The 14,642-nt window shown below is 31.4% G+C and overlaps 2 protein-coding genes across 2 annotated transcripts; one reads left to right on the top strand and one right to left on the bottom strand.

The window, feature by feature from the left end:
- Nucleotides 1-730: 730 nt before the first annotated feature.
- LOC132914094 (protein Lilipod) lies at nucleotides 731-12,154 on the top strand. The gene is made up of 9 exons (XM_060972916.1): nucleotides 731-1,084; nucleotides 8,470-8,734; nucleotides 9,122-9,225; nucleotides 9,296-9,422; nucleotides 9,481-9,549; nucleotides 9,669-9,798; nucleotides 9,884-10,232; nucleotides 10,329-10,560; nucleotides 10,840-12,154. Exons 1-9 carry the CDS (start codon nucleotides 1,025-1,027, stop codon nucleotides 11,076-11,078), a joined length of 1,575 nt encoding a protein of 524 aa, XP_060828899.1. The 5' UTR covers nucleotides 731-1,024; the 3' UTR covers nucleotides 11,079-12,154.
- Nucleotides 12,155-12,605: 451 nt separating this feature from the next.
- Nucleotides 12,606-13,827, bottom strand: LOC132914098 (threonylcarbamoyl-AMP synthase). The gene has a single exon (XM_060972924.1). The coding sequence runs from the start codon at nucleotides 13,777-13,779 to the stop codon at nucleotides 13,045-13,047; it is 735 nt and encodes a 244-aa protein (XP_060828907.1). The 5' UTR covers nucleotides 13,780-13,827; the 3' UTR covers nucleotides 12,606-13,044.
- Nucleotides 13,828-14,642: the final 815 nt, after the last annotated feature.

Here is a 14,642-nt window from a genome sequence, read left to right as displayed (position 1 = left end):
TTGATTGATTTCTTACAAAGTACATTTTTGTAAGTAAGTTGTAATAAAAGTTGTATTACTTTAATACAAGTTTGCTTTAATATAAGCTTATATTTACTACTTTAAGAACCATGCATAATAATGCACACAAAATGCAATGTTTAACGTTACGCAAACACAACATTATTACAAAACGTAAATAAAGTAAGGTATCGTTTTGTCAAGTTATAGAAAATGTACTAAAATAGAAATCTACGAAAAAGATAATTTGAGGAAATTAAAGTACTTTATATCACCACCATAAAAAAATAGTTCTTGATAGTAACATAAAATATTCTAATTTCTACATTTTCTACATCTAAATTATTTTTTTTTATAATTATAGAAATTTTGTGTGTCTTTGATTCGTACAGTAATTCTGTGGATTATCTATAGGTATCTATTATTCAAATACATCTTTTGTATCTTAATAAAGTAATCTGTAAGTATACATGTTTTTCACTGTATGTAATTAGTTAACTTTTATACATTATTTCACCATTCTGTTTTTAATAACAGACTTGTCAATAGGTTAATCGTCGGTAAAAAATTTGAATCTGATCTGCAAAATAGAAATAGGAACGGTAGAACTAGAAAACGGTCGGTAAGTATCGTTGTTGCGCATAACACGCGAGGTATGGCCGAAGCACATGTATATATGTATATATATATATATGTCAGCACGACTAAAGTCATTACGATTAAAGCAGAAACGACGCATCGTATTTAGTAGGCTGCTAGCCATAGACCAGGATTGGTGTTGTGACTTTTAGTGTTAGATAGGAAATGTGATCCGCTTCATAAAGAGATGGCAACGATAGCTTTCTGCCTTTAATTCGTAAAAGAGCAGAAGCTTTTGCCTCAAGACAGGAGCACGTTTTATGTCAGTCGTGAAAATCTGGGCATGGTATGTTACACGAGAAGATTATCGATATAAGAAAATGTCGCTGCTGCTGCTGACAACAATACGTTCAACCAAAAGAAATTCACTGACAAATAGGTGAAAATGGAAGATGAAGCGGATATTCAAGAACAGCTATTTCATAATACAGTACGGGAGAATATTGTGAGTAAAAATCATAGATGTTTTTAGCCATATTAAGCCTCTTGTTTATTGACCTCCCATCAAAATGGAGGGTTCTTGAAGTTTCTTGTGACGTTCCTGCAAATAGGAAATCGCCACGTTCCCCGCGATTAAATTCAATATTTCTTTCGATAACTAATATTTTAACGTACAAAAGTAAAGCTAGAAATGATATAATAAATCCTAACCTCCTAAAGCATAAAAAAAGAAAAAGAAAATCAGGATAAATACAATATAATATTAATATTAAAATTCATTTTTTATTTAGTTGAGAAAAAAATAGAAATTGAATATACATGTTGGTATTAATGTAATTTTATCAAATTTTTCTAAGAATAAAGTAATGAATTGAAGTGATACGTTGATATTGTAACTTGTTTTTTATGTCGAAATTTAAAGCAATTTACATAGATACACGAAAGTATAAAGGAAGAAACAAAATCAAAGAAATTAGTCACGTATGCACACGGTACAGATGCATCACCTATAATATAGCTGATAGGAGACTTTTGTTGTAAGAAAGAAAAACAACTGTAAGACCTTACTATTTAATTAATATCTCTAATATCCAAAAACATTTTTTTCAAATTATTACTACATACGCATGTTTATTGTGTTGGTATTAAGATTACTATGTATATTTGTATAAAAGCGATGTTTTCTTTTGTCATATTTAGTTTCTAATGGCATTTCTTAGTAACACTTATTAATCACTCAAGTATCATTTTTCTAATGCGTTTTGTGCATCTGTGTGCATTTTACAAGGACCTTGGCATGTTTGTTTATCAATTTTTCCATGAAAAGTTAAAATTGTACAGCTGCCAAGATAAACGTTAATGCCCCCTGCTCACAACCAATGTACGTAAATCCGTTAATAAAGTGCAGTTACAGGTTTTTATAACCGATTAAGATAAATATCTAAAGACATTTCGTGCTGATTGTCACGACAAGAATCACAAAGTACAGTTGCTGACGAAAATACTAAAGGAAATTTTTGATGAGTATATCATGTGTTTTATATGAAATATACATATTTATACTACAGATTTCATTAGCGTTGTAACGAGATTCTATTATCATGATTACATTCGTAAAACATAAAACATATATATATATATATATAGGCATATATTTCGTAGAAATCACAAATATATTTAAACATATTATATTATGATAATAAGCCTCAATACTTAACACTTATTTTAACATTTATTGCATATGCTTAAGTGCAGTAACTTCTATATTTTCAGGTTGATTTCAAATTTGATTAATATAATAGAATTATGACAGTTGTGTCTCACTAGAACGCTAATAAAATTGTAAAATGTTTCATATAACACACAATATATACATGAAAGTTTTCTATGCACATATGTACTTTCTAAATACTTTCGTTAGCCATTATAAGTACATACATTGTACCGAAAGGTTTCGTTTATGGCTATGTATAGATGTTGCACAGACTATCCTTAGTATGTCTGCCGTCTGCCCTTGACTCTATACTCTTTGTTTAATACACATAATTGGATGACCATCTCTAGTCGATGCACGGAGTAATGTTGTGGAAATACATTCTTCGCGATAAATTCTTTCTCTATACTTTCCCGCCGAGTCGTTGACCACGCATTATTTCTGATCTCTGACCGGTTTTTCCTTCCACCTTGGCTGATAAAAAAAAGCGGTTTCCAACCGACTATGCAGCTTCTTCAACTACTTCAACGATCACGTCTCTCCCATTTGAACATAGTTGCACGATCTACTTGCAAACCATTCGATACTTTCTAGGATACTAGGATACTTCCATTAATGTGCCATTGATTGAGTCACTTGTTCGTTTCAGTTAAATATATAAGCGTCCTTGGCGTTCTTGATAAAATATTCGAAAAACTCCATTAAAAGTCTAATATTGACCTTTTTTCTATTTTAATACTTGGAAAATATATAATATGATCATATAAAAATTACAATTTTAATATTATTTATGGTTGCAAGCATTTTTAGTGATGCTATACAAATACTTTGCTCCACTTATCTTTAACTTACTTAAAATGAAGATACTAACTAAATACTTATTAAATAAAATCTTTTATTTAGTAAATTTTAATAAGTGAGAAGTTTAATACTTTCGTTCATATATTTTATAATATAATTTAATTTAAGAAGGATCTTTCCTTTCTATTTATCCTTTCATACTTTTTTTTATTTGTTATAAGTACATAGTGCATAGCAATAGAGGGCTCACTAATGGAGGTCAGTATCTTATTTGCTAACTGTACAAGTTGCAAATTTAGGACATTCTTGAAAGTATTACGTTTTGCCATTTCTGCATTCGTCGTTTCTACTAAAGGATAAATAACTGTGACAAAAAGGATCGCCTTAATGGCTAGCACACCATACATAGAAACTCCTTTTTTGTTAAAAATGTCGATGATGTTTTTGGTCTGTAAAAAGCTAAAAATATGTTCCATCGAAGACACGTATATTACCGTTCTAAAACGATATAATTTTATCTTCCTTTGTTGTATTTTATTTCAAGCTGATATATTATCATATTTGTTTGACGTACTGACTCTACGTTTAATGTTAAGGATTAAAATCTTTAGATCTGTTTCATTTATCAGTGAACACTTAATTTCGAACTAGTGCAATAGCATTAGCAATAGCAAATGCAATAGCGAGAAATTGAACTGCCAAACTTTATTTCAACTGTTAAATAATTGAAACGTATCAAGTTAATTTATATCTACTACTATATTTTCCCTTTGATTATATTAGTGTTATTATGTAATGTCGTGTTCATTTTGTAAGGGCAAGTTTTTAAAAATCTACATCCTCATCGTGCATTCCATTTTTACGCTCCCTCTCCCTCCCCCCCTCTCTTTCATGGATATTGAACTTAAGATGCCGTTAGCTGCGACGTCGTTAATAAATATTGATAACTCAAGAAAACTATCAATCGCACAAGTTATCGTTATTACCGAGTGCTGACCGATAATATGTATGGAAATTACTTGTCGAGTACATTGGTGTTTCTAAATTAAGTTCAAATAAGATTTTACAAATATTTAAATGTTTCTTGTTTGAACTATTACTATTCTCAGCTTTCGAATAAACTCTGCCAACTGAGAAGCTTAGGTACAGCATTAATCAAAATTAGCGCCGTATAATTATAATCATGCATTTCCATTTTCTCCTTTCTTAAATTAAATATCTTATGCAGTTTTCTTTTCATCTTTTTATGTTCTGTTAAATGCTGTTTGGCTTAAGTGTGAAACGCGAATACAAAGTTATATCATTCTTTTTTCACTGTGTAAATAAATTTTAGATGAAAACATCAAACTATATTTGTTTGTTGCGTGCATAGCTGTAATTTTGAACTAATTTTGTTCAATTTTGTTTACTATCGTACATTCTAGTTTACACACATGTATGTAATGTTGACAATATTAAAAAACAAAACATAAAAAGACAAAAATAGAAGCTGGTACATAAGTGTAAAAATAAGCACATAGACGTAAATAAGAAAACGGTTTTATTCTTAGGAAAGGTCAATGTACCATAGGTATATACATACTATGTATTAGCGATTATTTTCTGACCCGTTTGTCTTTCAACGTAATCCACGCTTGATCATGAGCATCGTGATACGTGATAACCTAAAGCAATATATCGATAAATAAGTGAACAGTATCTAAGTTAACATTACACTCGATAGGTTAGTACAAGAATAGTTTGAAATTTATTTTTATTTATGCAATCTTCGTTGAAATAATTGGAATTTATTTCTGTTCACGGATAACTTATGTTTTCGAAAATAGGGCAAATTTTCAATAAAATAACATAGTCAACGTGAAATATATTAATTTACTTATAATATTATGGTTAAGTAATAAATAGAAACATATATTGACAAATTTATATTTTCATGAACCGAATTAAAAATTTGTTTAATTTTCTAAGTATAATGAGTATTTTGAACATTTTCTATATTTTCTGTACATTTAAACTTCCCATAGATACATAAATATCAGTTCAAGTGATCAAAAGATTATCCTCTCCAATACTTTCATCAATTTAAGCGGGGCATTTCAACATTTTTATCGATAAATTTATGATCGATAACTTATCGATATACAATCGACTTTGGTTAATAACAACCCTGATATCGATTCGGCATTACTGCTATAACAGCGTGTACACTGTTCGTGTATTGTTTAAAAGGAAACGTTATCCACTTATTATATAACACACCAGGGGGGGAAAGGAGAGAATGGAAAATTAATGCTAGCGTGCTCAATAACCAAGAGGGACACACGGAAGCGTATTATACCGGAACTTCCGGCTAATATAATAGTCTGTCCCTCAAAATTTGCGAAACGACCAGTTTATGTCTCTACTACTATTTGTATTGCAATAAAATTACTGCGATCGTAGGCGGTAGCAATATGCTAAATATTTGTATGTAGAGCGGCGACAGCTGGTATGTTGTGTATATCATTTGGCTAATTCGAATGGTAGAACAGTTTTAAGCGAATAACGTTCGGATTCAGTTCTTAATTGAAACTTTTATCGATCCATGATCTTTCTTACAAATTTCTATAGATTCATGGATTATTTCTTCCTACGACCTATAAATTCCTATTTGTGCGTAAGTATTATGTAATTGGGAAAAGTAAAAGATCTTTGGACGTTCGTAAAATACAATCTAACATTGACGTCATCGAACGTGTCCAGCTCATCATTTCGTCACGGTTGCACTTGTAAAGCTACAGCTGATCTCGGTATTTATTTTTAACTCTGAACGTTCTATAGCTGATTTCCACATCATTTTATCATGTCAGGAGACAATAATTTTTTCTTATATAAATGTGATTCTAGCTCTATGATATTTTGCATCGAGTATTATCTGTTCTGCAAATGATCGATTTCGTAATCAATGTTTAAGATCACAAGACCCATTGTCTTTGCTGGATACAATGTGAAACATAACGCCTGATAAAACACCGTCAAAGTGCATGAATGTCTATTAGAATATGAAGAAAAATACGATGGAACAGGTGTAACATTGTAACGTGGTTGAAGGTCATTTTTTCTTTATATTATTTATTCTTCCACTTGTGTATTAATTTCCTTGATCAACCTCCTCTTTCTAGCACGCCAATATGGCGTCTACCACAACAGTGGTTATTATTTACTACATATTGTGCATTATCCTATGCGCTATATATCTATATACGCCATTTTTTATTTTGCACTTTGTAGGGACTAAGTCCGACATTCTAAAAGCGTAATTTCACATATATATACATAATTAAATTAAATTATTAATATATAATAATAATTATTATAGCAACTTTCTCTCAAGGGCGGTTAGCACCCCTCCTCACCCACCAACCTAAAAATCAGTCAATTGACATCGAAGTCTATTTCCCCCCTCTCCTAATGAAAACTTATCCTTAACAAAACAGCTCTTTTCGTGTCCTTAGACACACCCACCAACCACCAATCATTAATTTTCCTCTGCCACAACATCGTCGCTAAACTTCACTGATTCTCTAACTTTCGAACAGTCAACATCTTTTTACCGCGTTTCTACCCTTAGTGTAATTTATACGTGCAAACTCAGTTGTAATTATTAAGTACATAATAAAGTGCGATAAAAAAAAAGAAAGTTAATAGTTGTGTTTCGGCCCAACCCTCTTACATTTTTATAACCTGAGTTGTGACTTGTGATTTTACGTGACAATCCCATGCGCTAGACACACCCATCACTAACTTTCCTCCGCCACAGCAGCATCACCGAACTTCACTGGTTTTGCATTCTTAGATCAGTCAACATCTCTTTACTAGTTGCCAAGTCGCTAAATCGCTGAACACATCTCTCGATTCATATCTTACTTGCGATTTATACCTCTCGCGATACTGTAACTCGCTACTTACAAGTCACTCCTACTACGATTAATATCGTGGTTTTGCTAGTAACTATTCGAGTCGAACACTTCTAACCTTATTGTAAACGACATTACGATTCGACATCGAAACTTACCATGCGAGTCTCTCCGAACATTTATATTCTCAGCAAGACAAGTTGTTGGAATAAAGCGTATATTATAACCTGTTAAACTCAGTGTTATACTTATTCAACCACCTCTATTATCCTAACCGAAACAGGGAATCGATCAGTTCGTGGCGTCGATTATCTAATCGTAATTACGGGAATTTACGACTCCCGTAATTATCTTTTAAAAGTAGGAAGTGCATTTTCTTTGAAACGTTAGATTTATTAACAGGAAGATTTAACTAATGGAACGTTACGCCATACAAATAAAACTGAGTTTGAAATATTGTCATTAATTTTTCCGCGTATTATTCCCGTATATTTTCATCATAATACCAATTATGCGTCAATTATTCACACACACAATTATTTACATCTTATCTAACACCGTGACAAATGTAAAATATCGAGATATTATACATATTTAATGATCCCTGAAGAATTGAGACTAAAGTTGGAATGGAAATGAAATTTTTATATAGAACTCTGCTGGAATTGAAATAAAATATCCATACAGAAGTATAACTTATCCTTATCGAATCGGAACTATAATTTATGTCACAACGTGATAACAATGTCTAAATATCAAAGGTTTAAACTTTGTAGAAAGTTGAACAGTAGTTGAGAAGAGTTTAGTCAAGTCGAATGTCGTTATTAATATTTCACAGTTCGATCGACCACGATTCTTAAATAACACGTAGCGCCGGTTTCCATGGTCGTTACCAAAGTGATTCCGTGTACACTAGAAAATTGATTCACATCGTTACGCCACATGAGTTGCACACAAATACAATGTTCATTCAAAGGCACGCATCAAAGAACTTTTGAATTAGTATACTACTTTTCTTGTGAGATAATTCAGTTCAATGTAAACCGTGTACTTTGTACACGGTCAATAAATACATTGAATAACGTGTTATAATAATTATTATCATAATGATATAATGTCGAGTGTTTTTATATCGTTTAATCTGATAAGATGTGGCCATCTTGTTATGGTAATCATGCAAAAGATAATTTTGCAGAATTTACCAAATTAATTGCTCTTTTATATTTGAACATTTTCTGTGTCAAAGACAGAGTCACGTGATATACCGTTTACTAAGGACGACTTTCTATATGTATATACATATATTGATAAAGCGATGAGATCATTTTTATTATTTAGAGAATAGAAGAATACAATGAATTCGAGACAATCTGAATATAGTTTAGAATATAATAAGTTCAGAGGAATTGTACTTGTATGTTAATTAATTTTGCTTAATGTATAAAAATGTAAAGAGAAAACGTTCTATGGCTGTTTCAGATATTCTTCCTTCTGTTCTTAGTCCTCTACGTCTCAAGCTACGCGTTAATCGCGAAATTTCGGCGAAGAGACCGCGAAGATTATTTTTCCGTGGATGAAGATGAAGCGACTGTCTACAAGATCAGTCTCTGGTTGTGTACTGTTGCCCTAGCGGTTTCCGTTGGAGCAACCTTGCTGCTTCCGGTTTCAATTGCAAGTAACGAAGTGCTGATTTTATACCCGAACAGCTATTATGTCAAGTGGCTCAATAGTTCACTTATTCAAGGTATATGAATCAGTTATAAAAATTAAATTTCTTGTTTCATTTCATTAATTTTTCAAACATTTGGAAAACATAGAGAGAATTTCTTTTTTTTAATATTTCAACATTGCACAATATTACAAATTAATGTTTTACAGAAATACAGGATAATCATCTAATGTTAATGAGCAATATTTATAATATCAATATATTTATTTATATATATTTTTTATTCACTGTACATGTATATTATTATTATTATCATTAATTATGTTTATATCGTATGATCGTTTTATACTTTTCTTAAATATTACCTGTATTTCGTTTTTTAATATTTAATATATCTAATAAAAGAAACACTCATCGTTTTTTATATAAAATAATTGTAATTGGGTTTTATTTAACAATTAGGTCTATGGAATCTTGTGTTTCTCTTTTCAAATTTATCTCTCTTCGTATTTTTACCGTTCGCATACTTGTTCACGGAGTCAGAAGGATTTGTTGGCTACAAAAAGGTAAGATAAAAAAATTAATCCTGATATATTGAATACTTTTTAAAAAATAATAATAATTTTACCATTACAGGGCGTAATGGCTAGAGTTTATGAAACTGTGACAGTTCTTTGCCTATTAGGAACACTTGTGTTAGGAATGACATATGTTCTATCAGCACTCATAGATCATCAAAAATCAAGTCTTCATACGTTGCTCAGTAAGTACATTTTTTAATCCATAGATATACAAAAATTACCATCAACCTAACTTTCCAGATTTATCGAGTTACTACTTACCTTTTCTTTATTCTTGCGTTTCTTTTGTTGGAGTTGTTATGTTATTGCGTAAGTATGACCAAATAATTACATATATATATATATATATATATATATATATATATACGCGTATATATATCATTATTACCTATATCAAAGCAATACAATAATAAAAGTATAATTTGTAGTATGTACACCAATGGGATTTGTACGATTATTCGGAGTAGTTGGTTCGTTTCTTGTAAAACCGCAGTTCCTAAAGAATTTAGATGAAGAATTCTTCGCGTACAGGCTAGAGGAAGATTGTATTCGTAGAAGGTCAGATATCGGTTTCTACTCCCAACATCCGCAAATTCATGAACACGTCTATAATCATTTCATAAAAACTTTATTATATACACAGACTGCAACACGCGAAAGCAACCGGAAAATCATACGTTTCGCCAGTGCCTATGTCAATACCAACTTGTGGTTTAGTGCTCGAAGATGACGAGTTTCTTAATGTAAATCCGAGCTTGATGTGCTTAAGGAACGGTGCTCTCCAGCGAGGATTGGCTCAGCGTTTGGAAGATATTCAGAAACGTAGAAGTATTCTGGATCAGCAAAGGCGAACCTGGTGGGTTCGAAGGACTTTGTTATACCCTTTGGCAATGCTGGCGTTACTTATACTTTCCACTGCTACAGCTTTGCTAGCAGTTCAAAATACCTTAGAACTGCTTATTGGTATTAAAGCACTGCCTTTGAGTACAAGGGTTAGTATATAAATTAGATATAAATTAAAATAAGCGAACTTTGTTTATTGAATTGCTTTTTAAGAAAAATTGACACATTAACTGATAAATGTTTAGCAATTCACTCTGGGGATCAGCTCGTTGTCAAAATTAGGTCCCATTGGAGCAACAATTGAAGTAGCAGTAATTTTGTATCTAGCAGCTACGAGCGCAATAGGTTTATATACACTTCCTGGTGTAAAGAGCTTTCGACCACGACTTCATTCCATGCCACTTACTCACCTTATCGCGAATTGCGGTCTTCTTCTTGTACTGAGTTCAGCGTTGCCGCTGTTATCTCGAATATTAGGTAAATGTACCCCCCCATTTAATAAATGGAAACCACACCGGAAAAACATAACTCAGTTACTTAGTTTATATATAATTAATCTCATTAACACTTTTTTAATATTTAAGAAAGTAGAAAAAAGTATATATTTAATGCTAAAAATTATTTTCTTTTAAAAGATGAGAAATGTGACTTATTATGTTCTTCACCTCCGGCCTTTAAATAGGAACGAACCCAAATAAATAATCTTATTATTAATTTTGTATTAGTTTTCTACTGTTCTTTGATTTTTTATTTCAGGTATGACAAACTTTGATCTACTCGGCGATTTCGGTCGTATCGAATGGCTTGGTAACTTTGAACTAGTACTGTTCTATAATTTAATCTTCGCTACGGCGGCGATAGGTTGTCTAGTGACAAAGTTTACGGCGACCGTTCGCAAAGAGATTTATGTCAGATTAAGAAGTAGCTTGATAGGGATCTTTAAGAGTGAAGGTAAGAAAAGTTCTTTAGGGATGTTTTCTACAAAAGAAGATTAGACTAACTTACATTGTAAGCAGAGCAAAAGTAAATATTCTACATTTAAAAGAAAAGCAAGCGAAATGGAACTTAACGATGAATAATTATATTCATATAATATTAATCATATAAATGTGTAAAGTGATTGGACCGTGTGTATGTGTGCATAAGTATATTTAGAATTGCGTAATCGTGGAACACTGTCTTAATTTTGATAGCACGTGATGCTCTGTAGGATATGTTTAGAAAATTTAATTGGATGATATTAGAGCAGCGGGCCAGTTACACACGTCGAGTATGTTCGTCACATGTATGTGTATGTGTATGTGTACGTATAGTTACTTTAATTATTTATATGATCACTATTTTAATAATTATTTACCGAAAGTACATATACATACCAATCTTATAGATAAGTGAGTTTACCTAGAATGTAAACTCAATGTAAAGACAACGCAGTATTGTGATAAAGACACTCATGTGCGGGTGTCCAGCGAATAAAAAAATTCTCAATATAGAATTTTTTACTATTTTACTATTTCTGCGAATGAAAGAAAAACGTTAAGATTCGTTTTCCTAAATAATGGTTATTGTTTGAATGTGTATCTACTTCAAGACACGAATGCGTTAGTTAAGCATAAATGAACATTTAGAATACATTTTTAGAAATTTAAATGATAAGTTTTCATTCTTCAAATAGAAAAATGCCGTATATACAGGCCATTAAACGTGCCTAATCGATCGATATAACCGGATAATACGTATAAGAAATACAATCACGCGTACATTGTACCGTGTTATGGTAGTCCTGATTTCATAATCGCGTTTGAATGCATTTTATCGATTTATATTTGTCAAGTGACTTTTATAGTCACGAGTTTGTTAAAAATTTACGAATGTAAATACATTTGTAACGAATGTAATAATATGCATTTTAAGATACACACGAACTGCATGGATAATTATATGCAGAATATCTTAAAATGTTATCTTGACTGATTTGTCTATTAGTTCATTACTGAAATCTAGTGCTTTAAAAAGGAAGTAAATTATTTATTTAATTTAAAATGAAAATGAACCCATTCTTATCTCCTGATTGCGTTTAACATTTAATATGCGAAAGGAATAATACAACAATATTATGTGATATATATCTTGTCAAAGAGACAATACAATATTATTAAGAAACAGGAAAAGGTTAGGGTATACTCGCTGACGAATTATTAACACATTTAATCAGAACACTATCTCAGGATATCAAATACTGCTTAAAATACTTGTTAATATGTTGCCACATATATTGTGGATTTGTTTATGAGATTGGAATTCTCGATTTGAGAATTCTTTGTACACATTAATAGCTACGTAAATAAAAAAAAAAAAAACAAAAGAGGAAACTATAACATACTTCAAGTGCAAAAGAATATTTCTTTTATTTTTTTGAATATGAAGGATAAAAAAACTGAAGTTATTCTTAAGAAGCATGCACACAACACTCATGAAATATAATTCTACATGATTAGACTGTATAAGAAATAAAGTATAACTTATCTATATTATTAATTATTTTATTTTTTACTTAATATTTAATTTAAGTGCTCATCCTTATTTTTGTTATATTATTCATCATTTTAAATATATAAAAATCAAAATATGTTTTTTTACATTTTATATCTTATATTTATACCTATACGTAACATTAACCGTTTGAGTCGCAGGGGTCTTTGAAAAAACAGGGTCGAAAAATCCTGAACAGCGCGATAGCGTTTGTCTTAATCGATTGCGAAGAGAAACCAGCGGCGCAATAGCGTTCGCCATATTTGTTATTTTTATGAAATACATCTATATTATTATATATGCATACTATTAGTTTATAAATATTTCAAGTTTTATTCAATAAAAATTATTGAGAAGATAATAATGAAATACAAAATATCGTTAGTCGTCTGTAGCGTTCAAATGTACTGGGACTTTTCGACACAAAATCTAAACAGCGCAATCGCTCTGCTTAGAAATATATTGTCTATTGCATTTTTGTAACACATGTTCAGCCCGCTTCACCCCAATCCCACGACGAATAATTTTGTAATGTCCCGGTTCGGTTAAATCAATAATTGTTGATCCACATCTCGAATATTTACGCGCTTTACCAAAATTTGCAGAGTCATGAAATATTCCACCTAATTTGTTCCATAAGTTTTTAAATTCCGAAACATTTATGCAACTGGGTTCATTACTTATATTAGCACTTGTTAGCGCTAAAGGTCCTGCTACTTCACTTACATGCCTTATAAATTTATACTTTGGAATTCTGATGCCTACCGTGTCATGATTGGGATTCAAAGCAGGATTTAATGCAGGAGTTCGTTTGAGAACGATGGTATATGGTCCTGGTAATAACGAAGATAACAAATTAATTGGCACATGATCTACAACGCCCCATCTTCGTATATCTTTCAAGTTATTAACACAAATAGATAATGGCTTGTCTACTTCGCGTTTTTTAATTTCGTAGAGTTTTTCAATGGCACTGGTGCTTGATACAAGACAAGCAAAACCATATATTGTATCCGTTGGAACTGCTATAATTTCATTTTTCTGTAATAATGTGACAGCTACTGCTAAGGTTCGTTTTCCTTTGCACATCCAATGATTACCATGCCCTTTTAATGCTTCTATTTCCTCATGAGCTGAATTTATAAAAGTACTCATTGGACCCATACTTCTTGCATATGAAATCGTTCTTTTTCCACCAAGTAAGAAATAGCACTGTATCTTTAAAATCAAAAATTTATTAATTAAAGTGATAGCAGTGTCTGTTCTAGAGTTAATGATACACAAATACAATGGATTATAAAAATATTTGGACACTGTAGAAAACTTTTATGTATATGATTATGTGTATGTAGAGGTTATAAAATACCTTTAGTCGCGCCAGTTGTGACCACATTGAGGATTGCAACATTTGTAAAATGTTGTCATAGGCTCATCGGCGGACCTGGTTTGAATCTGCATGAAATATGCTCTAGGATTAGAACACTTTGGACATCTTTCTTCAGTAGAGTCGACGTTCTCCCAAGCTGCGCTTCCACCTAATACATCATCAACCTCCTTTAATTTTGGATACGTACGACTGCTTACTCTTCTCACGATATTGAATATGTATGGACACGTGTTACACGCGAAACGCAATCCTGCCACAGCTTCTTCTACTCGGAGCACATTGCCACATGTTGGGCAAAACATCAACATCGTGCAAATACAGATTCAGCTGAATCATTAGAAGAGCAAACTATATTGTTCGTTGATTATTTATTTATAAATTTATGGGAATAAAACATATAACATGAAATAATGAATTCACTAAAACATACTTTCATAATACTAAGAAAATAAATCGTTTTACGGTTCTTTATAGGCTCTTCTCCGGTCGAAATCATATATAACCCATTACCAAACACTCTGTATAGATATTAAAACAAGTTTCTATGTATAATGATCAATTGCTTATTTACTATAAACAGTTGTATTTATTTTATGGTTTTTCATATGATAGGAATGATAGGAATGATAATTAATACTTA

The sequence above is a fragment of the Bombus pascuorum genome, chromosome 14, assembly GCF_905332965.1.
Source record: "Bombus pascuorum chromosome 14, iyBomPasc1.1, whole genome shotgun sequence".
In the NCBI taxonomy this organism is placed as follows: Eukaryota; Metazoa; Arthropoda; class Insecta; order Hymenoptera; family Apidae; genus Bombus; species Bombus pascuorum.
This window is presented reverse-complemented; position numbering and strand designations above follow the sequence as displayed.

Bases quoted from the DNA above. Each gene is read 5' to 3' on its own strand.
- LOC132914094 (XM_060972916.1), top strand. From the start codon at position 1,025: ATGGAAGATGAAGCGGATATTCAAGAACAGCTATTTCATAATACAGTA. The intron at 8,735-9,121 runs GTATATGAATCA...TTTAACAATTAG, and splicing joins CAATAGTTCACTTATTCAAG to GTCTATGGAATCTTGTGTTT. The intron at 10,561-10,839 runs GTAAATGTACCC...TTTTTATTTCAG, and splicing joins GCTGTTATCTCGAATATTAG to GTATGACAAACTTTGATCTA.
- LOC132914098 (XM_060972924.1), bottom strand. From the start codon at position 13,779: ATGGGTCCAATGAGTACTTTTATAAATTCAGCTCATGAGGAAATAGAA.